The following is a 27,254-nucleotide window of genomic DNA, read 5'->3' on the forward strand; positions in this document are numbered from 1 at the left end:
AGTATGTTTTAAATATATGATAAATGTCTTTTGCCTCTCCAGTTGAATATGTACCCCATTACACCTGTGAGATGAAACCACAAGGTTGCCAGTCAATTCCTCGACTCCCACAAGGGATGGTGGTCTGTGCCCCGCAACTAAGATTGAACACGGCACCTTGAGCTGAGTTGGCGCTGAGCTCCCAGATGGCTCAGTTAGTTGGAGCTCATCCTCTCAACCACAAGGTTGCTGGTTCGACTCCCACAAGGAATGGTGGGCTGTGCCCCCTGCAACCAGAAACGGATACTGGACCTGGAGCTGAGCTGCACCCTCCACAACTAAGACTGAAAGGACAACAACTTGAAGCTGAACGGCACCCTCCACAACTAAGATTGATAGGACAACAACTTGACTTGGAAAAAAGTCCTGGAAGTACACATTGTTCTGCAATACTGTCCTGTTCCCCTTCCCCAATAAAATCTTTTTTAAAAAAATGCTATTTAAAGAATTAATGTTAGTCTAGAAAGTGTTACTAGATGATGGTTCAACTCTTTCAGAAAGTGCAACATTCTGAATGTGTGGAAAAAAGATAAGGTTTCTAAATTCTAGCTGCCTTGATCCTTTGTGGGCAGCTAAAGTCTCCAGTGACAAGCAATTCCTGAGTTGTGGTGACCCAGGTGTGGTACTAACACTGTGGGCAGGTTTATGAGGATTTGTTTGTCAATGTGAAAATCTTGTAAAGTATGCTCAGATCAACAACAAATCTTTGGGTGGTTATCAATCAAATGCAAGACAAAAAAAAAAACAACACAAAAAGCAAACCCATTTGGGACCCTTTCAAGAATTCCTCATTTAGAATGCTAATATTACAGCCACAAACAGGGCCTGCGTGTCATTTAAAATAAATCCTCCCCATTCAAGAGCTTTTGTTTTGGAGAAAACAAAGCTGAAAAACAAGAATGGGAACTCAGAGGGCTTATTTTCAAGGCCCCATGCTGGTTGCTCACAAGGAAAAGGATTAAAGATAAGATTAGAAAAGTAGCTCCCTTATCTGAGAGAAGAAAAGAAATATATGCTAAAATGTTGTTTCTTTCCAAAAATATTAGGAGTGTTATATAAATGATATGGACAAACTTTGAAACCCAAATGTTCCACTGATTACCTTCCACCTCTCTAAAGTTATCAATGCCATCAATGAAATATTAGTTTTTTACAATTGTATAAGGTTCTGTCACTGAACAGCTGCTACGAAATGCCAAATTTTAGGAGATGGGTGTAGTTCTGATGCCAATTAAGAAATAATCTGGAATACCATGAGAGAGTGTAGACACATGGAATGTAAATCACGGTTGAGCTACTGGCTGATTAAAAAAAAAAAAAATCCAAACTTGTGGGGAGGCTAATCAGGTCATTTTGACTGATTAGATATGTGACAATTGACTGCTTTAATTTTCTCCTTACTTAAGAGACTCCCTTTCAACATCATGAAAATAATAGCCAAGTTGAGAGTCAGAGAAAGAACCTTACCACTCCAAAGATTAGTTGTGATTGTGGAGAAAACCCAGTGAGCCCCAAACATGGGACAACTGCCAAAAAGGGGTACAAAGAGGGAGGAAGAAGAAAGTCGGAGCAACCTGGCCAAATTGGCCTCCACTCATAGGGGCCCACGCAGTGCCAACGGAAAGGCTAAACAGCTAAATCCAATCAGAAGACCTATCTAGGTTTCATTTGTAACCAGTCTCCTATCTCTCTCTCCTTCCTAGGGTTACATTTTCTTAGGCCTTTATTATTTCCTACCAGGAACACTGCAATAATCTCCTTTGTTATCGGATTAATCTTCCAAATTGTACACTTCCAGCATGTCACTCCACCGTTTTAATATTGCTTATGGCATCCCCATGCCTGCAGCTCAAAACCCTGGCACTCAGTGCTCCCTGCAGCCCTCCTTGGAGGGCAATGGGCCAAACAGAAGATTCGATTATAGTCCTGGTGTGCGCAGTGAACAGATTTGTGTCCTTGGGCCAATCATTTCAGTGTTCGGAGCCACGGTTTCCTCAGGGAAAAAAGAAGGCACTAATTGGATCATAAATGGTAGATAGTATCAACTGGAAAAGCTGAAAGAAGAAGCGATATTTTCATTCCTGCTTCAACACATTTTCTGCTGCCCATCTCCTACAAGTCTGATCCTCTAAATATACTTTATAGACAGACATGCAGCCCTTTTGCCTATCATTTCCCTGCGTAGTTATGCTCTGAATTTCCTTCTCCCTCTCTGCTACCTGGACCAATGCAATATGCAGTATTGCCCCCTCTCCCCTGAACCCCCAAAGTAAGCAATAACAGTGCTATTTATGGAATGCCTCTGGGTATCTTTCCAGGTGCTTTGCAACACTCTTCCAACAGCTCTGAGATGACTTCCATCTTCTAGATGGGAAGGTTACGATGGAACAAGTTAGACTCAGATGTAGGTGCTTCTCCTGAGGCCACAGAGCAAGGACGCCCAGAGCTGGCAGAGGCAGGCCAGTGTGATGGTCGTCCACTGCAGGCCCATTCACATGGATGGGTAAGAAAAATAAGGTTTTATTCAAGAAGGTTGCAGGAACATACATTTCAGTTATATGCAGCAGGTCCTCGAATAATGTCGTTTCATTACAATGTTGAGAAATTTTCGGCTGGGCCACTGTCTGTGTGGAGTGTGTGTGGTCTCCCCGTGTCTGTGGGTTTTCTCGGGGTAAACTGGTATCCTCCCACATCCCAGTAATGTCCACGTGAGGTGAATGGACATGACTCCATTGTCCCTGTCTGAGTGGGTACGGGTGTGAGTGGCCCTGCGATGGAAGGGCGTCCTGTCCAGGTGGGTCCCACCTTGTGCCCTGAGCTGCCGGAACAGGTTCCTGCCACGTGCAACCCTGAGCTGGAATACGTGGGGTGGAAAACAGTTATCTTACTTGTTTTTTGGAATCTTTCTTAAATGTCTGTATGGTTGACATTTATTTCAATGTTTAAAAGTGTTTGGGTCTTTAGAAGTTTGGTGATGTTTCTGAGACCAGAAATACACAGTAGGAATTGAACGCTTGTTTCTATGAATTAGCCTATGGGTAAATTGGTCCATTCCGCAGTTTCCAAGAACCTATGGATGACGTAACTGAGGTCTTGCTGTATCACTGCCAGTTGGGAGAAGGAGCTGGTGGTTAAAGGAAAGAAGGCAACTGTCGGGATGAGAGCAAAGAAAAGGGAATGAGAAGGCTCTTGTAACTGAACAGCCCTGATCGTTGAAAGCATTGTGTTTTTGATTTGAGAGTTCAGATGCCCCGCTATTCCACAGTATCCACAAGTTATACTTGGGACCATAAATTATCTCATCATTTTGATCTGACTTGGCACTGATATATGAAAGAAGAAAATAAAACCAGGGAACAGTCCTTTGCGATTGAACTGGCCACTCGGCACTCGTCAGCACACCTGTCACTCAGGCCATGCCCTGCTGGGGTGGCCACGGCTACCACGAGGCTTGGGAAGTGTGCTGTGCGTCTCTTTCTGGTCAAATGGTTCTTAGCTGAGAACTATGGCTTTCGCGCTACCTGTCCACCACAATCCATCCTCTGTTTCTTCCTGAGGACACAGCAAGACTCCCTTTCCCTGCCTCCCCGGCCCTGGGCTGTATTAGCAGAGGTGTGCGCCCCTTCTCAGCCTGGCTTAGAAGCCTTCCATTCATACCCTCATTGCTTGTTCTCTGTGTGGGCTAGAAAGTAGAGCCTTCTTTCCTGTGACTGATCACAGGAGCCTCAGAAGCTTCCTGGGGAGATGGTACACCCTTACCTGCCTGACCACACTTTGCCCAGACCAAGCAACCTGGAAGACCCACTGAGACCATTAAGTAACAGGTAAATTCCTATCACGTTGGGCCTACGTGTCCCAGCCATTTCACTCACCCTAACAAATTCATGTGCTGACATGTGCTTCACTGGGACCCCAGCGGCCGACACATGGTGCCTGCACCCAGCTTACTGACTGGTTGGGCACAGAGTGTCCTGGTGCCCTGAAGCCAGGGTTAAAACTAATTAAAACCAAGTTAAGAGCCTGATCTAGGCAGAGACATGCAAACCGCTTCTCTAAAGGGATGGAAAATAAATATTTTAGGCTTTGTGCCGGCTGTCTACAATCTCTGAGACACATTCTTTCTCTTCTTTTTAAATAACTCTTGAAAAACGTAAAAGGCACTCTCAGCTTGCCCTACAAAAGCAAGCCATGAACCAGATTTGGCCTCCAGGATATGGTCTGTCATTCTCTGAACTAGATCTCTGCTCTAGATTTTTAAAAACCAAAGGAAGAATAATATTCCATGACACGTGACAATTACGTGAAAGTCAAATTCGGGAACTATAAATAAAGTTTTATTGGCATTCGGCCACATTTGTTTGTTGACGTATTGTCTGTGGCTGTGTTAGCTGAGGAGTTAAGACAGGCAGCTGGCCCCTCACAGAAGAGGCCTGCCAATCCGTGGTCTGGAAGTTCCCCAAGATCGGTCATTCTGTTTAAATGACCAGAGCCTTCACAGTCCGAGAAGGACACGGGGTGTCTGGATGCTTTGGTGCCACGTGAAGAGTTTAGCATCTTCACCAGCCACCGTAGAAGGTAAACCCTCAAATGATTCTGGAGTTTAATGTTGCCCCCTAAAAAAGGGTAAGCAATCCTTACTGGCTAACTGGGGTGTTCGGATGAAATGGGCTTGGTAAAGTGCTTCCGAATTTTTCTTTCATCAGTGAACTAACGACAGTATTAAACTAACTAGGAAGGTTTAGTTGATCTAAAGTTGCTGTGACAATTCCGCCCCTCGCAGATGCCCGGTGTGTTATGAAACCAGTGCTCAGACAGCAGCTATAAGACCAACAGGTGACATATATGCCGCTGTTCTTATTAAGCTATTGCTATTACTAAGGTGCGGTGCTGGGCCCTTCAAATTCGTGGCACAACTGAAATCTTTCTTTTCCCCCCAGCTTTATTGAAATATAGTTGGCACAACTTAATTCTTAAGACAATTCTGCAAGTCAAGTAGCCAGCTTTATGGATGAGGAAACTTGAGGCTCAGTAGGAATAAATAATTTGCCGAAGGTTAAAAAAAACACACACACACAAAAACCCTGAAAAGTCAGAGCTTGGATATGAGTCTAGTGCGATGTGGATTCACATCTGAGGCCCTTTCTATTACAGCGCACTATAAGGTGTGTCACATACCAGCATTTCATAAATGGAAGACACTACCACACATTGCCACTAGGTCAGATTCAAGTTTTTTACTGTCAAGGTTCAAATACATTAAAACATAATTAATATTTAATTGTATGCCATTCATAGTGCTCAATGTTCTACACATTTGGTCTCTAACCTCTTCTAAGCCTGTTTCCTCATCTATAAAAGGCTTAGTAATAGTAGTTTCGGAGCGCTAATGTTGAATTAAATGAGTACTTGGGCACATAGGAAATTCTTGGTGAGCAGGGCCTACAATGAAAAATGCTAAGTTTTATGTTGTCCTGAGTACTCATGTTTAGGTTTCTGTGTAAAATGAGGAGTGTACTTTTAAGACCTATTTTAGCCCAAATTCATATGATACAGTAAAAGGAAAGTATCGGAGCAGTAAAGCCATTGGCTATAGCTATCTCGGGGAGTCCTCCCACAGGAGGGGTGTCACGTTTGGGGCATCAGCATGACACTTACTTGCAATAGAAGTTTGAAGTGTGTGCTTTGATATGACAACTGGATTTTGTTGTCTATTTTAAGAGCATTCAATGAAAGAAAAATCAAGACTCATTTTCTTCAGATTTAGTTTAAAAGCAACTTCTAAAAATGCATTAAGCAAAGAAAGTGGGGACAGATATTGTTAACAACAACCTCATTTACAGTACCACCCATGGACTTTATTTTCCGGCTGATGTGCTGTGTCTTTTCCTTAGCCGAACCTGCACTGTACCTACCACCCTCTTTCAGTTCCCATCACCTTTGTTATAAAACAACACTTCCTGCTAACACCCAACAGGCCTGCTTCCCAGAGCTAGGATTACGCAGGAGGTGGGACATTCTCAAACTTTTTTTGGGTACATATTGCTGTAATATGCCCTAATTTTGCATTATATCAAGCAGATCCTGTATCCCCTTACTGAATGGCCGACTCATTGAGGTGCCTAAGCTGCTGTGACTAAGCTACTCAAGTATCTGGTTCCAATAGACACAGAACAGCTATCACATTGTCAGGCATTCCTGTCGTTCCGTGCCTGTAGAGTAAGGTCCAGCCGTCCACGCTCCTCTGGACAATCCTGGGAAACACCATGAAATCTGTGCTCCCACAAAGAAGGCTGGCCCCTGAGCTGCTTTAAGACTTCTCTCCTCAGTCTCGGGGGAACGAACCAAGGGGATACAGGGTGCTCTGATCAGTTTGCTTATTATTATTTTTAGGAAGAATCCTTGTTGAACTGCGGATATTTTACAAGGTCTCATCATCAGATTTGAGAGCCAATTCTGCCTGACTCTCAAGTTCTCCAATGAAGACAACATGAAGCCAGCGTTCTGGCATGCTTCAGGCTAGGATTCAACATCCTTACCAACTATGTCTTCCAAACCTATCTGGACAACGAGACAACAGGCTGACCTTGAGCAGCCAGCACAAAGAAGGTGCTTGATAACCGGTTCGGAAGCAATCAAGCTAAGAGTGTTTGTGGAGCTGGTGACCCTGAGCTGGGCACCGTCGCCTCTAACTCTAATATCTGCAGCCCTGACCACTGCCCCGTGTCCCGGGCTCACCTGCTAACTGCCTCCTTTGCTGGTCCAACAAGATGTCTAACAGGCATCTCAGACTGGTCAAACACCAAACTTTCCATTTCCCCTCCATGGCAACATTCTCGTATGACTTCTTCCGGTTGCTCAGGACCAACACCTGGGAATGGTCTTTCCATTCCTCCCTTTGACTTATTGCCCTCCAGCCCAATCCACATCATCTCCAGATCCAATTTCTCTACCTGCAACAGAATCTAGAATCCAACCAGTTCTTTCCATTTCTACTGCTAGCGCATCAGATCACTGCTGCCCTCTACGCCATTCTCCCATTCCTTTTCCTCTACCATTAATTCTCTACCATTGCCAAAGTAATCTAAAAATCTAAGTCAGATCTTGCCATGTCCTCCCTTGAAGTCCTCGAATGACTTCGTATGGCACGTACACTGAGATCAACTCTCTGGACTATGGCTGGGAGGCCCTTTACCCTCATCTCTCTTGACTGGCATCTCCATCACTAAGCTGGGCCACACTGGCCTCCTTGTCCCTCACGCATCAAGCCCTTTTGTGCCTCTGCACTTGCTGTTTCCTCCGCCGAGAACATGACCCATTGGCCTCTTCAGGTTTCCGACCTCAGGCTCAAAGTCTTACTCAGGAAGACCTTCCGTAACTAGGCATTCTGAATTTGCTCCCCTCCTCAACCCCCATCAACTTATAAATGAAGGATAAGCTTACATTGACATATCTCAAATCACCCATGCTTTAAAGAAAATGTAATTGTGGCTTTTGAGAATTATATGAGATGAAATGTTTTATCACGTGCCCTAGTATGAGAAAATTAAACTAACAAACAAAATACTATTTGATAAAGCCTTCAAATACTAACGGTTGACATTTTTTAAAAGAACACTCATGGTATTTGTACTGTTTTGGTTAGACATTGCGAGACTCTGAATGAAAAAGTCTAGGGAGTGAGCAGTTTCTAAGTTAGGTGTGAATTCCACGTGTAAACCGGTAATTTATGGTCAAAGATTGATGGGAGGTCGGTAGATCATAGGATGTTCATCACCTCCCTCTAAGTTGGCTCCTTTCAATGGCTATAGAGAACTGATGAAAACAACACCCTCTGAATCAATTTGCCTCTTACTAAGGAAGCTTTTAAAGACTTGAGAATTTCTGGATGGTTTTCAAATGCTGGTTTTCTAAGTGAATGCTTTTTCCAACACTTGTGTGTTTTCTTCCTTAGAAGACAGCTTTCTTCCTTAGAAGTTAATTATAGGGACATTACGATGGTTCCATTAAGATCTTCAAGAATCTTCCTACTAGCTACATGTTGATATTTCAGTGATTAATCTTTAATTAGTTTTTCAGCCGTTTTTGTAAAAACAAGACTATCACTATTGTTAGTGATAAAAAAGTTTTAGTATTGATATTAAAAAAAAAAACACAAAAAACAGCACAGCTGAGGAGGACTCCTTATTGTGCTAACCACACAGTAGAGACTTCCTTTAAATGACTGGTTCTATGGCTTTATTTTTGTAATTTGAATTTTTGTTAATTGTCTTCTAATAGAACATGTGTTTAACAATAAGATGGGACATATCTTGTCTTTTAAATACCTTACTTCTGAACAGAAATTCAAAGTGGTGGAATATTCTTACTCTTACAAATGTGCGTTTTCCAGCCTTTTTTTTGTTTTGTTTTGGTTTTTTTTTGATTAGGCAAATCTTTAGGGTTATGAGAAGGGAAGTTGTACTGTGAAGTTCAATTGATAATTCCCCTACTTTTATCTCTAGACTACACCTACATAGTGGTACTCAATTCTATTTATTGAAACAAAGAATAATTGGATAAAATCTGTAATGACAGCATGCACATTTTATGGGTATTGATTTTAACACTAAATTGTGATAAATCCCTGGAGCCACCAGACATAAGAATTCCGTTCCCAAGGCTTTAAACCAATAGCTTCAAGAATCTAAGATGTGTAGTATTATTTCTTTAAAGATTAAATATATATACATATATATATATATGTGTGTGTATGTATATCATATTCACAGAACAATTTCAGAAATTACCTATAGCCACTTTAAATAACATGATTTTTGTGTGGGAAAGGTTTATCAATCCATCAAGCAATGTAGCAAAAAGAATTTCCAAAGTTTTGGGAAATTCAGATGCAGAACATTGAAACTGAAGGTCTACTCATGGAAGGTGGTCTACAATATCATTTTCTTCCTACGACACCAGGTAAGTATTGTAACAACTCCAACATAAATGTATTGGTCCTATCGTCACCCTGAGGCCCAATTTCACATACCATTCAAAAAAATTTAGCCCTGTAGCAAAGGGACTTATAAAAACACTCATAACAGGTGCTTTGAAAACAAAATACTAACACTGCTCATCACTAAAGACAATAGCATGTGGCATATTTCCTCCATTGAACATGCTGTGAATAAAAGGAATAAAAAGGACATGGCAAATAAAAACATACAACCTAAAAGATCTACCTGCGTCATCTATACATGTTAATATTTCATCCTAGAACAGCACTCAATCACTTTTATTAATCAGAGTCCAAAATAACAATGAATTTAATTGCAAAAAGTTTATCTCACTTGGAAGAACCTAACAAAAATCTCCTTTTGCTCATTTACGAATTTTTGCCTTACTTATATATTTGACTATATCAAAAACTCAAGTTATTTTACTTTTATATTTTAAATTTATTATTTAAAGTTAAACCACATTCCCATTTGAACTAAACATTCAATTCTAGGCTTATTTACTCCAAAGAAAAAAACAAATGCCTTTTGGTACTCACCCTCCCATATCTGTTGGCGTAGGACCCAGTAAGCAAGGAATGGAAAACAATGATTGTCTCATCCAAATCCCAGATGAACACTCTCTGCAAAGAAAGAACCAAATCAATGTGTATTTCCCAAGGTTGAGAAACCTGTTATTCAGTTCACTTTAACATGAAGTGGGAGACAAATGAAAAATTTGAATTTACTATTTTTTTTAAATACAGCTGTTCCAGAGAGTATCCCCCAGTTTTTCTCTAGATATAACCTTGGATGAAATATCAATAGAAGAGAATACATTAGCAATATCACTATAAATATAGGAAAGAAATAATAATGTATGTCCTTTTTACTTCTTGAGTAGATTATCTGTCTCAGTTCTGAAGAAATGAAAAATGAGCTAAAGCTAGTCTTTTTATAACTTCTGGCTCACTCAATCAAAAATCATTCAGTTTTTATCTTCTAAACACTGCTGTCTGTCCATTAAAAAGTGTTAAAACAGCTATTCTTACATTTTATTCTTATTGAGGCAAGTATTAAAAAATTGTACACAAAAACTAAAACTTTATATCATCTATTCACCTTATATTACATACTGGGCTGTTATCAAATGGATGGGTTATGTATTGTTCCTACCAATTTTTCTTCAGATTTCATAGCTAACAATTTAAGCAGACACACCTGCTCTTGACACACTTCGGGATATTTGGAATAGGAGTTGAAGAACTCATTTTAAAAAGGTCGTTGAGATACGACAAAAGGCCTCAAGTCTGCTTTTCTTCTTCCAATTTCTACTCAGACCAGTACATAGTCATACATAGTCATATAGGTTCTGCTGAAAATTTTCCTCTTTTCGGCCCAAATAATCATGTTTTCCACCATCAGATTTTACTTTGGCAAAAACCCCCAGAAACTTAATTGCAATGGATTCAAGGCTAAGAAATCTACCACCCTTTAAGGTTTTATTTAATCCCTCCTGCTTTTGAACTCCACCAAAACATGTTTCATAAGATGATGACCATTTCAGTTCAGAATATTCCAGGTTTGCCTTTCTTAACATACACAAGTGTGTTTTTAATTTCAAAGTGGATTTTATTAAGCATTTTTAGTACAACACTTACTTGAAATGGCAATGATAGAGCAGTTCAAGAGAATTTTGTTCCAGCCAAGTTATATAATTTACTACATTTCCTCAGAGAGAACTAAACAGATGCTTTACTATCCAGTTAAATGGAACAGAAAAAATACACATAATTGCTTTACCTATAATTAACATGGAAGAGAGAAACTAATGCTTTACTTCTAGTTAAAATGGACAAAGAAAGCAGTAGAAAAAAAGCATTTGGACACCTTGATCACTGCCATTTACGTTGCAGGTATACAGAACCACCATTTAGCTGCTAACATGCCTTAGGATTTATTCCAGTGTGGGTAGTAACATACCTCAAGATCAGAATCCGGGGGAGGAGAAGGATTATTGTTTCTTCGGCCCCGACCACGTGACTTCCCATCTGAACCTCGACGTAATCGATCAGAGTCCGAATCTTTAATGGGTGTCGATGGGCTGTGGATTGTACTGTACTCTGTAGAAATACAGGAAGGAATTTCATGTCTTGGTTCTGGCACCATGGTGCCCCAGCTAACCTTGTTGTAATTCACAGGGAAGAGTAGAACCCATTTCATTCTGCTCAGATTCTCCATGATCTTTTACTTGCATTGGTAAATCATTTATGAGCTGTTTGATGCCCAGACTTGTTTGGAAAGGATGTGTAATCAGAAATGACTAAAATTCAACTGAAGGTGGGAGACAACAGGTTGTACTAAGTTGCCTAAATTTTCTTTGTGGTTCCTTATGCTCAGACAGTGTTCCCCCACCCCCCCCTTCTGCATTTGTTTCTTTGACTCCACAAACAGTGTCTGGCCATACTGAGAGAGGTTCACACATTTGCCTTATAGGCAGCTCTCCCACCTACAGAAATGGCTCCTGTTTCATGGGGAAAAAATGAAAAGTCAGCTCTGGAGCAGGGAAAGCTAAATCACTAGGCAGATTTTTCTCTGAAAATTAAAAAATCTCCATTTTCTCCTTCATTTCATGTGAGAACAGAGAGCAGGCAAAATAAGGAGAGATATATGGGCGATACCCATACTCTGTGCGGCATTCATCACAGGTTCTTCCTGTGTCTTTGTCTCTTTGAACCAAAAATCCGAAACCAGAAAGCGCATTAAAATTACTCATCTGGGTAACTCAGAGAAACCACAGAAATAATCAGATAGAAACCACAAAATAAAGAACAACCCCCAACCAGCTCAGAGGAATGGCTGGGCAGTAGTTGTGGAGTTGGGGAGAGACTCCTACCCTATTTCCAGAATGAACAAAAAACCATTTATGCTCACTCTCTAGGTACGTTTTTTTCTCAATCTATCCAGTTCACACATCAGACAATTTCTACCTCTCCAAATTCCAGATATGCGTGTGCTGGCTCTTTCCCCACAACTCTTCTCTAGATTTCTCTACTAGATGTGGGTTGGAATCTCTCAATCTGATATGAGAAATGATTATTCTGAGACATCGTTGATGTTACATTTCACCAAACAGAAAACTACCGAAGACCTAGTAGGCTTTATTGTTGTACTATCAGCCCCAACTCCACCAACTGTCAAATCACGTGGTCTCAGTATTACCTCCATGTTTAAACCTTATGAATCAGGGAATATAGGAATGGACTTTCACAGAGTAATTTTGTTTCTGAATCACATGAAACAGCTCTTTATCTCCTGTTTAACTTTAAAACCTAAATAGATGCCAGCACTTTTAGATGGGGCTTTTGTGTGTCCTCTGCCATAGTAATCAAGAAAGCAAACTTATATAAACTAGTCATGTGATCCTTGTGCCCAGAAACCACTTCAATGGGCTTACAAGCCTGTTAACTAAACCTATTATGGGCAGGAAGTCCCAAACAACTCCACTCAATGGGTCCCTGTTTGTTATTTGCATGCATTTTTAAGCTAACTCATCCCGTAAAACTGTGAGACTACAATGCTGGCTGGTCCAAGTTAAGCATTCTCGAAATCTACATTAGATCCCTCTTCTTGCAGAGGCAGATAAGTGGCATCCTGTCCTCAAGTTGTTTCAAACCAAGCATGTCTATTCCACACTCTGTAGAGAACCAGGAGGTCCAAACGAATATAATTTTTAAAGAGTCCAGTCAATTCAAAGCTATGTTTTGAAGAAAAAGTCTTGACCTTTATCTTTAAATATTCTGCAATCTACATCTCCATGCAGAACCTGGGCAGCCACCATTTGAGATAGAACAAAAGCCAATCTCTTGAATAGCTTCAAAACAGAGCATTTACTTGGTAACCCGCACAGCTGGCACCTAATTTGACCTGTACCTCAAGTACTTGAACAGAAAGTCTATCTTGCATTGTGAGTGCTCCAGCTTTCAGAAATTCGTGTTTGAGAAGCAGGTAAAGGACATCAAACAATGTATCGTATCACATTATGTCTTTTGACTTGACTTCCCAATAGCTTAGGTTAACTTTGTCCTTAAAGTTTATCTTAGCCTAGATTTCCTCTCATTGTTGCCCATTCCTTTATTGTTTGTGTTTATTTTTCTACCCCAGTTTTAAAAACCCAATTAAATCTGTAAGAGTGGATTCCATCTCAATTTTTTTGGAAATGAAAAAGCTAATTGATTACTCACTTCTGGAACTACCCACTCCAAAAAAAAAAAAAAAGAAAAAAATTCCAAAGAGTAAAGTATACAGGTAGATTTTAAAATCATCTTATCTAAAGTTTTCCCAGGTAGATAAAAAGCCCTAAAAAATGAACATCTGACACCTTTAAATGTTAAAATACACACACAATTTACAGGCCTCAAGATCTTAGAAGGAAGATGAAAGTTAAATGATGCAAACTAGTTTTAATAAATCTCTTCCTCTTTGTTCTATGAGGTGGAATTAAATGCATCTACTCTCCTAACCAGCTTTCCTGACTCTAACTTCTCCTTTCTTCTACCATGCAAAACAGCTTAACAAATAATTTAATCTTCTAATCCACTGACATCTCATGTTTCATTAAAATCCTCTCCCAACTGTTCAATGTTACCCCCACTGAGATAATGGATGTGAAAGTTCTCAGCAGAACATTCATTTCCTTTAACAAATGTTGACTGAATGCCCACACACTTCTGGGCACTGTACTAGGAGCCTGAAGCAGGATGATGGACCAAAGAGACATGGTTCCTGCCTTCCTGGAGCTCAAAATTTAGAGAAAGGCACTGATTCATGACAAAAAAAAATGAGAGATTACACAACAGTATGAAAAGAGTTGTCACATGGGAAAGGTAGAATGCTAGGAGGTCACACAGGAAGTCCATATAACTCAGATTTACGGGGTTACAGCGGCTGCTTCCTGCAGATGGAGGACACTCACCCGTAAGCAAAGGAATGTAAATGCGCATCGGGGAGGCACATTAGCATTGGGAAGGTGCAAAGAGATATGAAGAACTGAAAAGAAAAAATTAATCTGACCTGAATCTATAGAGGAAGAGTGCAGAGATGAGGCTGGGGGCAGGCAAAGAATTCAACAAGGGAGTGATGTAATCAAATTTCCATTTGCCATAAAGGACTCTAACTCAGTGTGGCCAGGGGTACGGACACAAGTGAAGACTGAGAAAGGAAGACCAGCCAGGGGATAAGTCAGTAATCCAGGTTAGGAGTATGAGGGGGGGAGGGAGAGTTACAGATTTGAGTGTCATTCGCAGGCAAAATTAGTAACCAACTGGGTAAGGAAGGAGGAGGAAGTAAGGATGATGTCAGGCCAGTGGTTTGGCAATTGGGCAGATTATATACTACTACAAGGTATAGGATTAAGGAGAAAGAAAGGATTATAGGGAAGAGGGTAGGTGAGAATGGAGATTCCACGTTGGACGTGTTGAACTGGAAGAGTCTGTGGCACCCATGACCAGCAGGCTGCCAGACTGTTCTGAAGCTCAGGAAAGGAATAGGCTTGGTGTAGGTTCGGGAATTGGCACCATAAAGAATTAAAGAAATGGGTGTAATTAAAAACATGCAGTATGTGCAGAAGGGATGGGCAGACAAAGACGAGTGGGGTCTGAGGAGAAAAACCAAGGTCAGTGCATCGCAGAGGAAAGAGTATGTCAGGAAGGAAAGAGGATGATCAACAGCTTCAGATCAGTAAGAGCTAAGGATCTGAGAGTACTTTACAATCAAAGAGGTCTCTGGGATAGCTGGCCAAAGTATAGATTGGAGAATTATTTGGGAGATAATTTGGTGGGATGAAAATGAGACAGAAGGTAGAAGGGTAAGCAGGGTTAAAATTCCTAAAATGTTACTGATGACCCTATAATGGCTAAATCCAAACATCATTTTTGTCCTCAATCGTTATCTGACCTCTCTGTCGTTATGCTGACCACTCAATCCTTTCCACCATGTACACAGTAGAACTTGACTTCCTCTTTCTTCTGCTTCTCATCCTACCACTCACATTATTCCTTCTCAGGGTCTTTGGAGACCTCGTCCTCTGCCCAAAGCTGAAATGTTTGTGTTCTCTGCATTAATGACACTCAAAGTGCTGATCTTAGGACATAAGGAGTTTGCTTCAGGATGTTAATCAATGCAATGCTTCCTTCATTGAAACTCTTGCCAAGATTAGAAGCACAGAATCAGCTAAAGACACATGTGCTGAGTGATGCAGTTGATTACATTCTGAAGCAAATCTCTTATGTTATCATGGGCTAACAATAAACAATTAGTGGACAGGCAGCCAGTGCACCTATTCTGAATAGCAGTTCACTGAGTTTTCTAGTCCTCTTATCTCCCTATAAGCTCTCAGTGGTTGGTAGTATCTGTATGAAGAATTTCAATGATAACCTTCAGGTTAATGATTCTAAAGCTTTACCTCCTGATCTCTAGACCTGAATACCCCACTGTTTGCTACACTTCTCTGGGTAAATATCCCATGGACAAGCACACCTAAAGTTGTCCCAAATTGAATCCTCCTTCTTTGGTAACAAGTCTGATTAAGGATATCAACATCTACCCAGTTTTCCAGCCACATCAAATCAACACTAAACTCTGTGGCTTTTATCTCCTAAATACTTTGGTTCTAAGTTCAGGCTCTCATCACCCCTTGTCTCAATTCTTGCAACAGGCTTTTTTCCAAGTCTGCTACCCACAGCCTTTCAACTATCATCTGTACCACAGTGTTAGAGAACTTAAACACCCTGGAAAGCTCCAAACTCCTGAAATGGAACAGGAAGGGCAGTGTAGATTTTAGGAAACTGAGTCAGGGACTCAACTGCCACGTTTCCAATCTTCATCTCGCTACTTATTAGTAGCATGGCTTTGTGCAAGTTATTTACCTTTTCTATGACTCAATTTCATTGTCTATGACATGGGAATAAATGCAATAAAATAAAACTAATAGACAGTAAAGGTACTTAGAACCATGCGTGTAGGTACTATGATGTAGCTACCTTGGAAAAAAGAAAAGTCCCGCTAAGTCACTCTCTGACAGCCTTCCCTCTAACTGCTGTCTCCCCTTCATGGTCTGCACATCGGATAGATACATCTACTTCAGTTCTCTGCAAGTGCCATGCTGTTTCATGACTTCTCATACTGTCTCCTTTTCTTAGAATGCCTTTCCTCAACTCGACTCCCTTCCTTGACCTGTCTGTGAAATTCCTACAGAAATCCCTAAAGATCAAGTTCAAGTATCTTCCTTGTGAATTCTCCATTGAAACCTTGGTCCCTCCTTTATAATTACATTTATCTCCATTATAGGGTTATATAATCTTTGCAATTATTTATGTTCACAATGGATAATACATAATTTGGTTGAATTATTTTGAGCAAATGTCCAGCAGTCTTGCTCTTGGAGGGCAAAATCTGGTGGCATTCACTTTGTATTCTGAGAGCACAGTAAGGGTCTACAGCACAAAGTAGACATTAAAAAAAAAATCAACGACTGAAAGAAAGGGTTTCTCAAGTTTAGCTTTTACTCTATTAAATCTATGAAGGTTATCTAATTATTTCTATTAGCTAGTCAAAATATTTTCAAATGGGAAATGGCAGTAATTATTTTTAAGGCTTACGTAAAAGTTAATTTTATATATGCAATCATAAAATGCTAAAATCTACATATCATTAAAATTCTACACTTTACTTGTAAATACTGCCAAAGTGTTCCATAAATCCTTGAATATGAAAACGAAAAACAGAGAACTGGAACTCAGAAGATTCCATCTAGTTTTTCTTGGTGCCTCTTGTTCCTTTCAGCTCACAAGCCCTACTTGAGTCTCAGGGAAGTTACCTCCATATTTCTTAATCCTCAGTCTCCTGGTTTGTCAGACTGAGAGCACAGCCTAGATTACTTAGCTTTAAAGTCCTATTATGTATGGAGGTAGAACATTTACCAAATCTTCCTACCGTGTTTCCCCGAAAATAAGACCTAGCCGGAAAATAAGCTCTAGCATGATTTTTCAGGAGGATATCCCCTGAGCATAAGCCCTAATGCGTCTTTTGGAGCAAAAATTAGTATAAGACCTGGTCTTATTTCTGGGGAAACACGGTAGCTGTTAGTCTCTCCCTTTTTAATAGTCACCTTCAAACTGATCTATGTAGAATACCTTGGGCGATTCCAACCCTCAGAAACCATCAGGGTGTACTGCCTACAGTATCTAGTCCAAATTCCTAATCCGGTTTTATGTCTCATGTCTCCCTCAACATGTTAGCTAATTTCATATACATAGTGCCAACTACTTTTCTAAAGGATCATGGCAATTCAAATTGTGTCAGTTTTTCCACAGCCTTACCCACATCATGGTTGTCATTGTTTTAAAGAAGTCATTAATAATTTGACTTCTTTATAATGAAATTGAGTCATAGAAAAGGTAAATAATTTGCTATTTTATGAGATGTAGAATAAGATTGCATGCTTTTAATTTGGAGGTACTGGAGATGCATATATATATATTTTGTGTATATATATATATATATATATATATATACACACACACATAAATATATTAGATTGGTGCAAAAGTAATTGCAATTTTTGCAATTATTTTTATCCCTTTAAACTGCAATTACTTTTGCACCAGCCTTATATATATGTGTGTGTATATATATGTGTGTGTGTATATATATGCACATACATATATACATATATGATACATATATGTATACACACACATATATATGTTTAAAAATTATATTCCCCTCTATGAACTGTCCAAATTCTTTGCCAAATTTTTAATATTCCTTTACTAATACAGGTATGGGGTATAGGGGTACTCACATCCTACCAAGTTCAAAATCTGCCTATAACATTTGACTCCCCCAAAACTTAACTATTAATGGCCTACGGTAGTGTTGACTGGAAGCCTTACCGATAATAAAGAGTTGATTAACACATATTTTGTATGTTGCACATAATGTTGTGTCTACTGTATTTTCACAATAAAGTAGGCTAGACAATCATGAGGAAGAGAACATACAATGACACTATCTATTGAAAGAAATCCACGTATAAAGGCAGCCACACAGTTCAAACCCGTGTTGTTCAAGGGTCAACAGTATGTACGTTTCAATCCTTTTCAGATTTCCAGACATTTTTCCAAGTCTGACAGTTCCTCAAACCACGCTGCCATTGCCTTAAATTATGCTTTCCTTCACGCATGATGCTTTTGATTTTTACGTAGTCCTGCTGTACAGCAGGAAGGCCTGGGTGAAGATTTAGGGATAAGCGTTCACATTTATTGTAAGGGTAGTAGGGAATCTCTGATCTAACTCTACGCTCTTGGGCCGACCTCTGCCAGAGGTAGTTGGGAAGGGAGCAGGACACAGGGATCCTGCAGGCCCCCTGCTTTGGGAGGGCTCCTTACTGGTTTCTAACTAACTGAGGTGAAACACTCCTCCTCTGAAACAGAATGAAGTAACCGGACTCCCTGCTGAGGGGAAGCTCTTATCACTTGTACAACGTTGGGTGGAGGCCAGGGCAGCTACCATCTCTGGCTGCTCCCTGGACCTATGCTACGACAATATCCATTACAAAAGGAAGTGCAGAGCTTTTGAGGAAATCCTTATAAAGATTATCTGAATTCAGTGAATATGAGACCTGGTAATCAATAATTAAATAGTCTATTTGCTGCTGTGGTGGACTCCGATAAAAAGAACAAAGTATATTCCTTCCCTAAAAGCAGAATTATCATGTTTGAGACTCAAGACTTAAGTACATGAGGCAATTATACATGTACAATTATACATGAAGAAGATACCAGACAGAAATCGACACCCAGGTACCCCTGAACTTTGAGACTCTGGAGATCAGAATAAATGTATGCCAAAGTCATCTTAAAAGGTAGCATATCAAGTCAAAATCAGGAAGATTGAAAGAGAGAATGGAGAGAGCTTAATTCTGATTCAAAGAGAAAACAATGCTATGGTTCCCTTGGTATTCCCCATAGGAGTTGCAGCAAGCTTGAAGCTACTGGCCAAAAGAATCATATACACCCATGGGGTCTATCTGTTTATAATTTTAAAAATTTGTTTTTTATGGGCAGAGAGGGGAAACTGCTCTGTAAAAGCTGAGTTCATCCCTTTAAGGTAAATAAATGAGATTGCATCTGATTCCATGGACGGGTTCTATACTCATGCACACAGTGAAAACCACATAGAATCACAATTATCCAGAAAGTCTGTCAACCAGCTGCACTGTGAGAAGCAAAGGTGGTTAAACCGACGTGTAAGATAGCAGGGTATGGGTCACAGGTACATGGCAACTCGCCCGCACTATTTCACACTAATTTTAATTCTTGTTTTTTGTAGCGGGTGGAAGTCTGTGCACATTAATGCAAGGAGTCAGAAATCTTTGTCTAGAGTCAGATAGTAAATAACTTAGGCTGTGGGCCATAGGGTCTCAGCTGCAGTGACAACTCTGCTGTTACAGCACAAAAGCAACCACAGACAATAAGTGAATAAAGCAGTTTCAATAAAATTTTATTTACAAAACAGGTCTGGCTTGCGAGAGCACAGAACTGTATTTCTTAAAGTAACTCTGTATTTTATGCAACTCCATGGTGACTCTGAGATTCAAGGAAGTGACTGTCACCTGATTTCTCTGGGTCATAACCATGTCTTCAAAACTGTAACATTACATGTTAAAATTGTGCAGTAAAGATAACAAGTGAAAATGTTGCTGAACTAAGGAGAACAAGATCCAAAACAAGGTGCTAATGTTTTTTTAATTGATACTAAGTAGAAAAGGAATTTCATAGGTACTTTCTAAAAGGCGCTATCCCACGTGGCCAGGGAGCAGAGTCACCATGATATCAAAATATATCTACCTTGAATATGCCTACAAGGCAAGAAGGGAATAAGACTTTGTTTTTCTCATGGTAACTTGACATGCATGATAGAGATTCTCTTCAAGTGGATACAGGCACCAGACACAACAATCTGGGGTGTGACTTGTGAGCTCATCTTAACAGAATGGCTAGGTACAGGCAACCCACACAGCGAAACTGCTGTAAGACGGGCACTGCTCCAGGCCTGTGGCCTTGGGGACACTTGTTACTGGTCTCTTGGTAGTTGACCGAACCTGGAGGACACAACTGACAAATTCCACAAGCAGCTAAGTACCCTAGTGACACTGGATGATCAGCAAAGCTGTGTTTCTGAGCAAAGAAAAATTCAAAGGCCGTTCAGGCTGTTCACTCTGCAGGAACATTAGGACATTGAGGTGAAAAGGCATTAAATGGAAAAGGGCACGGACACTTAAGATTTTCCGTGACTACAAGTGACCTCTAACAGCTGCATCTGCCAAGATGCCTTTCAGGCCCACCTTCAGCCCTCTGGCAACGGTTTGGAAAATAGAGTTTGCTCTCCTGCAAGGCAGTGAGAGGCAGCAGCGGCCAGGGTTCAACCCCTATAATCAGAGAGCTTCAGAGTTGATAACTGAAATTCCTATTATTCTCAAAACGCTAAAGAAATTCCAGTGGTGGCTCAAATCTCTTGCTTGAATTCTCCTGTGACAGAATGCAATACCATAGAAACCAAATGCTCACAACAGAGCATGTATGTATATGCACCCATTCATTCAGCTAACTTGCTTTTTTTCCCCAATAAAAGGGGAATAGTACTGGAAAACGTCTTTACTAAGATCTTCCTATAGTGTTTTTTAAAAACAATCTTTGACACAAATCAATTGAAAGCAGCTACAAAATAGCTCATCTTCTCCTTGTACTGGATGGAACTGCTTCAGTGCTCGAGTTCTAGGAATGAATGAGGAGGGTTTTCTTATGTTGTTTTTTTCTTTTATATAATGGTCATTAATGCCCCATCTATACTGATGATGGATGACAACCTCAGGTATTGCCGAGTTGCACTTTTCCCCATCCTCCCCTTCTTCTCACTGCGATTTGTGGAATTCTGACTCAGGAGACCCCATTAAAGAAGTTTTTGGTCATAAAGGTTTCTAAATAGCTCTGATGCATTGTCTGCTTCCTTTCTAAGAATGTTCCTGTACCTCCATCTCTGTGAATCCGTGAAGATGGCAACTTCTGTTTGGATTCAGTCTTTCTCTCTTAAACTTCTGAAAGACAGGTAAACATGCAAAGCTTCTTTCTCAGGGAGTTACATCTCCAGCCACTGTCCTTGGTCTGCTGACTGCTATTAATCAGATTTAACCAGTACCTGAGGCAAAGGCCAACTTCATGGACATGTGACCTATGCCATCACATAGGGCCTTGTGCTCAGATAGACCCAGAATTTGGATTAATGCTCTGCTGTGCTGTCTGGAAATTCTTTATGAACAAGAGGCCCATGTTTTTTTTCATTTTGCACATGAATTATGCAGCCGGTCCTGCCTGTGGTATCACCAACAAATCCCTGAGCTGCTGAAGCATAGCCAAGGATTGTGCAGTAAGACGGAGCACCCACAGAGACGTGGGGTGGGGGTAGGAATAAAAAACACAGAGCACCTACTATGTGCCAGGCAATGACCCAGCAGAGTAGGATGGCAGTTCCTGTCCTTGTAGCAGCTCGGTGTCACCTGTATCTGTTACGTACCAGGGTGTCACAAGCAATAGGAGACAGCTTTCCACTCAGAGGGGAACTCTAAGTAGAGTCCAACTCTACCTCCCAGCCACAAGCGAGAAACCTGGCTTCTCATTCACTGAGAAAATCGAAGCGTCCACTGTCTCCAGTCTCTCTGCTGGGTACACCCACCAAAGAGGACCTTTCTTGCTCAGTCTGCCTTCTGTCTTGTGATGGATGCGCTTTCTGTGCTCCCAAGGCCAGCCCCTCATCTGGGCATGAGATCGCAGTCCCCTCTCACCTTCCCCAGTAGCCAGTGTTCTCTTTCTTCTGGACCACTTGCTGCTATGCATACCGGCCAGATACATTTCTTGTCTAAAATATACTCCCAACTTCCCTCATGTTTCTGCGCCACTTCTCAATTACCTTGTAGTATACAGCAAAATTAACTACAAGAACTGTGACTATTTGTGTCTAATCTTCCTTTCCTCCCATTCTCCTTCGAACCCACTCCAATTATGCTATTTTCTCCAGAACCCCATCCACATTCCCCTTTGTCAAGATCATCAATGACCAGCTGTCTGTCAAATCCAATGGTCAAATCTCAAATGCCATTTTTCTCAAACGTTCACCAGCATCACACACAGCCCATCACTCTTTCCTTCTGCAACACTACTTCTCCCTCTGGGAGGCCTCCTTCTGAGTTGCAAGGCCCCGTACTCAGTGCTTGGCCCTCTCTCCTTCTGTGCTGACACTTGCTGGTCTGATCCACTCATCCAAGCACATAAGGTTTCAATGGTATTTGTGTTCCCCCATATCGGTCAACTGCAAATGCGCTTTTCCAGCTGTTTGGGCCAAAAGACTTGATGTCACCCATGCCCCCTCTCTTCTCAAGGCTCACATTCAATCTAATGACAAATCTTAGTAGCTCTCCTTCCTAATCTTCTCTCAAATGTGACCACCTGACCCCCTCACCCAACACCTGAGCCGTCCACCCCTACCACCCAGCCCTGCTGCCTGTCACCTGGACCACTGAAACCATCTTCTAGGTGATCACCCAGTCCCCCTTCTTGCCCTGAAATAGCTTCTTTTCTGCCCAACAACCAGATAGACTCTTTTTCAACATAATGACATCTTGTCACTTTTCTGCTTAAACACTTGTCACCTCATTCACAATGAAATCCCAAGTCCTCCTCACTGCCAGCGTGACCTGGTCTCTGTACCCCCCTCTCCTGCTCTCTACCCCCGCCCCCCCCCCATATGCGCCAACCACACAGGCTTCTTGTCACTCTCTCAACCCACCAAGCAGTCCCACCTCCCGGCCTTGGGAATGGCTGGTTCCTCTCCCGGGACACTCCCCAGATATCAAGGTGAGTCTCTCCTCACCATTTCGGGTGTCGGCTGAAATGTCACCTTGCCAGACCACTCTTCTGAAACAGTTCTCTTGCCCTAACTCTACATAATTTCACGCCTCTAGGCACTTCTGAGTGCCAGATGCATTTTACAGTTACTTGTCCTCTAGAACGTAAGCTCCCTGAGGACAGAGACTTCGTTTTGTTCATTGCTGAGTCCCCTGCATCTAGAACAGTGCCTAGAACATACCAGGGCCTCAGTAAGGACTGGTCAGGTGAGCTAAGAACCTGGCATGTGACATCCCTGGTTCACAGTATACACACGCTCACCAATAACTTCCAGATGAAACTCCATTTAACCACTCTCTTCAGGGATGTGTCCTAGGTAAAAACTTATCCATGTTCTTCGCGCTTGTTCAGGGAGGAGCTGACAGGAGAACGCAAACGCACCTGGCTCCTTAGTCCATATTCTGGGCTCAGTTTACTTCACAGAGTGCAGAAGTAGGAGCAGACCTTACCCCTCACAGAAAGAGAAAAGTGGGGCCACGTTAGGGCTGAGACACACGGGGTGGAGAGAACACGGCTTCCTCCAGGCTTTGGGACCGTTGATACCCCAGATATACTCAGAGATGCATTAGTGCCGCCATTCAACAGGTGAAAAAGTGAAATTAATAAAAATTAAGGGCTGCCAGCCAGCATGCACCAGCGCCAGGACTGAAGCCAGGCCTCCTGGCTCTGAAGCCCCTCACTCCATCCGCCTCCTCCTGCCTCACACACTTGACTGGACTGGACTTGACACCCTTCAGAGAGAAAGTCACTTCTCTGAGCCGTAAGTCTTGCTTGGCAGGGATAAGAACCAAGGTAGCTGGTGCAGCTTCCGATGGGCACCTACTGGGGCAGGTGGATGTCCACCACTCCTGGAGGTTTGGGGACCAGAGGAAAGGAGCTGCCCACAACCAAGGCTTAGCTGCCTGGATTACAGAACCTTCACGGACTCCAGAAACGTGACCTTGCCTCTCAATGTTTGGGAAATAACCCGCCTGCAGAGGGGCGTAGGTCTTGCCAATTCTGCTCCATCCCTACATCCTTCTGATTTACAAAGACAGAACATGGAAAACTGAGTAGTTCAAATGTCATCCCTGCGGACAGCATAACCCACAAATTCAGACGGTCGGATCTGCATCTACTTCAGGACAGGGCTGGTCACTTGTCATTTATAGATTTATCTGGACATTATCTGAACCTTCGTATCTTCAACAGTAAAATGGGGACAGCACCATTGTGAAGAGTATGTAAGACAATGCGCGATCAAGTATTTTGTACAAACGTGTGTCGTCATGTGAAATGAATTGTCCAAAGTCACCTCTCTGGCCTCAATTATTTTATTCATAAAGAGGATCATAAAGTGAGCTTCCAGCTCAAAAATGCTTTCATCCTTTAGTGAAATGGAAATGTAGTTTAACTCTGTTCTGATGGAATAATACCTTATTATCAAGCCCATTTAAAAGAGTCTCTTTTTCTAGCCTTGAATCAACTTTCCTTCTTTATCCTCTGTTCCTTGGTCATTCGTAGCTTTCAATGCTGATGATAAATTTCACCTCCTTGGTTACTTTCTTCTCCAAATACTTTACATTAAGACATCTCTGTTCCTGCATTCTACCTGAGTACTTTGCTGTATCTTCTAGCGTAACATTTATTTTTTTTTTCATTCAACCTTTCTCTTTATTAAGTTTGGCTGTTCATATGGTGTAACACTCCTTGAGGACAGAACACCACCCTCTCGCTCTTGGTATCACTACAGAAACCCACAGAAACTTCCTAAGTAAGAGACGCTCAATGAACAGCTAACAAAAAGGTGGCGAGCATGGTCCAACCCCATTCACATATGGCAGATGAAACCGTGCTGTCTCTGCCTTTCCTTCAATTAGGGAACAGTGTAACACAACTTAATAGCACAATTAAGGAATAAATCTCAAGAGACATGCTCTTCCTTAGGAACCTCTATCAATATCAAAGCTGAGTCAAGGGAGGTAATTAGATGCACAAATGGACAGAAAAAGACGCTTTAGGGAAAACGGTAAATGGGAAACTGGAAAAGAAAGAGGCTCTACAAAAAGAAAGTTCTTGGAATGCTTCAAGGGAGAACATTTAAAATGTTGTCAGGGATGGAAAGTAAAATAAACTGCAGAAGTAGTAAACAATGTCAGTGGTGGAGAAAATGAGTTCTTATGTTTGGGAGGTATCTTACAATGGGCAATGGCCTTTTTAAATATAAATTAGCTGAACTGAAACTAATAAGAAGCCTATTAATTAGGGCAGTTTTGGGACTTTGAGCAGAGAGAAGAAAAGATGGAGACGTGTGTGCTCTTGGGATGCTATACTCATGAGAACCCTGGAAAACTTTCTCTGCACATTATTAACCAAAATGGTGAGGTTTACAAAATTGTGGTTATAATTAATTTTCATGTCATTTGCAAAACAAGTGCTTCCTGAGCATGGAATGGTTGTGGTGAATCTTTTTTCTGGCACTTACTATTTTTGAATAGGCATTTTAATTCTTAATTTTATTTTCTGAACAATTTACATCCTACCTTTCTCTCAAAAAGGTTTAAGATATCCCACCAAATATACACACGATGACTATATAGCAATCTTTTAAGGACATGAATGAGTATATAAGAAGAAAAACTGAGGTGGGAAGGATAAGATAAAGCCAGGGGAGAGAGTGATCAGCACAGGTCAGCTTTTGCCCAAAGACCACACTCAATGCAGGCAAAGGCAGCAACCGTTCGGTGACACATGGGGCGCCTGAGATGAGACAAAGTGAGTTCTGTGCAGAAACACAGGTGTTTGTAGTACAGACACGAGACCGAAGTGCTTCCCAGGACTGCTGATGGAGGATGTTGTGTGATGCCCAGAACATAGCCTCATGGTCAATAAAATAGCAAGTTTCACAGCCTCCTTCCTTCTAAGGCTGATCACAACTGGCTTCATACTCAGTAAGTGCAGAGCCCTGGGGTCAGACGTCCTGCTTATTTTAAGCGTAAAACTGAAAATATCTAGGAGAAGAGGGCCGTTACTTATCCTTGTGGCAACTGACAGATGCAAGTTTCTCCTTGAGTTTTAAGCACCAAGGAGGTAAGAGGTTATACTAATGGGTCACTTGGAGAGGAGCGATGGTTGGTTGTTTTGTTGAATGGAGACCCAGAGCTTTACTAAGTTAGCTATGCTGAGAACAGGAATGACGTTTCATTTAAAAACTAAGACCTCTAACCAGGGAAAGCCACAGTCCTGAGAAAAGGCCCATGATACTCCTCAAAAAGCTTCTTGGGGTCCATGTAGACCTACGAAGTAAGGGGTCATCAAGCCTTCAAAGTTACATACCACAGAGTGTGACCAAGATAATTTTATACAGGGAGATTTTTTAAAGTGAGAGCTATCAGTAGTGTCAAAAAACAAAACAAAACAAAAACAAACCTCTCAAGGACTAGAATAAATTATTACATTGAATTTTATTAGAGTCACAGTGAATCTAATAAAGGAATTTTGATAGCTTCACGCTATCAGCCATAATAAACCAAAGACAAGTAAACGTGTTGACTAGTCTCCCAGAGTTAACCAGAAGCCAGAGAGGAATAAACATTAATCGAATCAATTTTAGAGAATCTCTTTGACTTTTCTATCTGTATTCCATAATTGTTAGCTCCCTTCCACACAATAACTAATTGAGGTCTCCCAGGTAAATGAATTTCCTCAGTCAAAATGTAGTAACTTAATGAATACAGCTTTCTCATCCCTGGAATATGGCCATTATCCACTTTCCAGTGGACAACCTCATAGAAACGTCCATCATCCTTCTCACACATCTCAACCTCACACATCATAAACCTCTGGTTTAAATCCCCCCCTGTCATTCTATGGAAAGGAAACTGGTGACTGTACTTCGGGGACTTTAGTTTCAGAAACAACCAACGTGCACAATACACTAGAATATAATCTTCAAGAGGGAGATGACACTGGCCTCCTGAGGCCAGGGATCTTAAGTTTCTTGTCACCTCCTACATCTCCAGCAGCGAGCCCAGTGCCTAGCACACAGCCAGTCTTTATAAACATCTGCTGAAGACGTGAGTGGAAGAGATGAACATTTGAATGACGGGTATGTGTCAGTCACTTGGCTAACCTTATACCTAATTTCATACTCCCATTCACTCTATGCACAAGAGTGGCGTTATCCACACTTTATAGAAAACGGACACCAAAGAGCTAAGTGACCGGCACAGAGTAAATG

The 27,254-nt window shown here is 41.3% G+C and overlaps 1 protein-coding gene across 13 annotated transcripts in view; it reads right to left on the reverse strand.

The window, feature by feature from the left end:
- The window catches only part of EYA1 (EYA transcriptional coactivator and phosphatase 1), a 157,418-nt gene that overhangs the window by 62,453 nt on the left and 67,711 nt on the right, over positions 1-27,254 (reverse strand). For all 13 annotated transcript variants that reach the window (XM_081070355.1, XM_081070351.1, XM_081070348.1 and 10 more), the window contains 2 exons: positions 10,998-11,137; positions 9,575-9,658 (listed from right to left, as the gene is read on the reverse strand). In XM_081070355.1, the coding sequence (XP_080926481.1) occupies positions 9,575-9,658; positions 10,998-11,137 (224 nt within the window). The remainder of the gene's footprint in view (positions 1-9,574; positions 9,659-10,997; positions 11,138-27,254) is intronic.

The sequence above is a fragment of the Rhinolophus hipposideros genome (assembly GCF_964194185.1).
Source record: "Rhinolophus hipposideros genome assembly, chromosome: 13".
NCBI lineage: Eukaryota > Metazoa > Chordata > Mammalia > Chiroptera > Rhinolophidae > Rhinolophus > Rhinolophus hipposideros.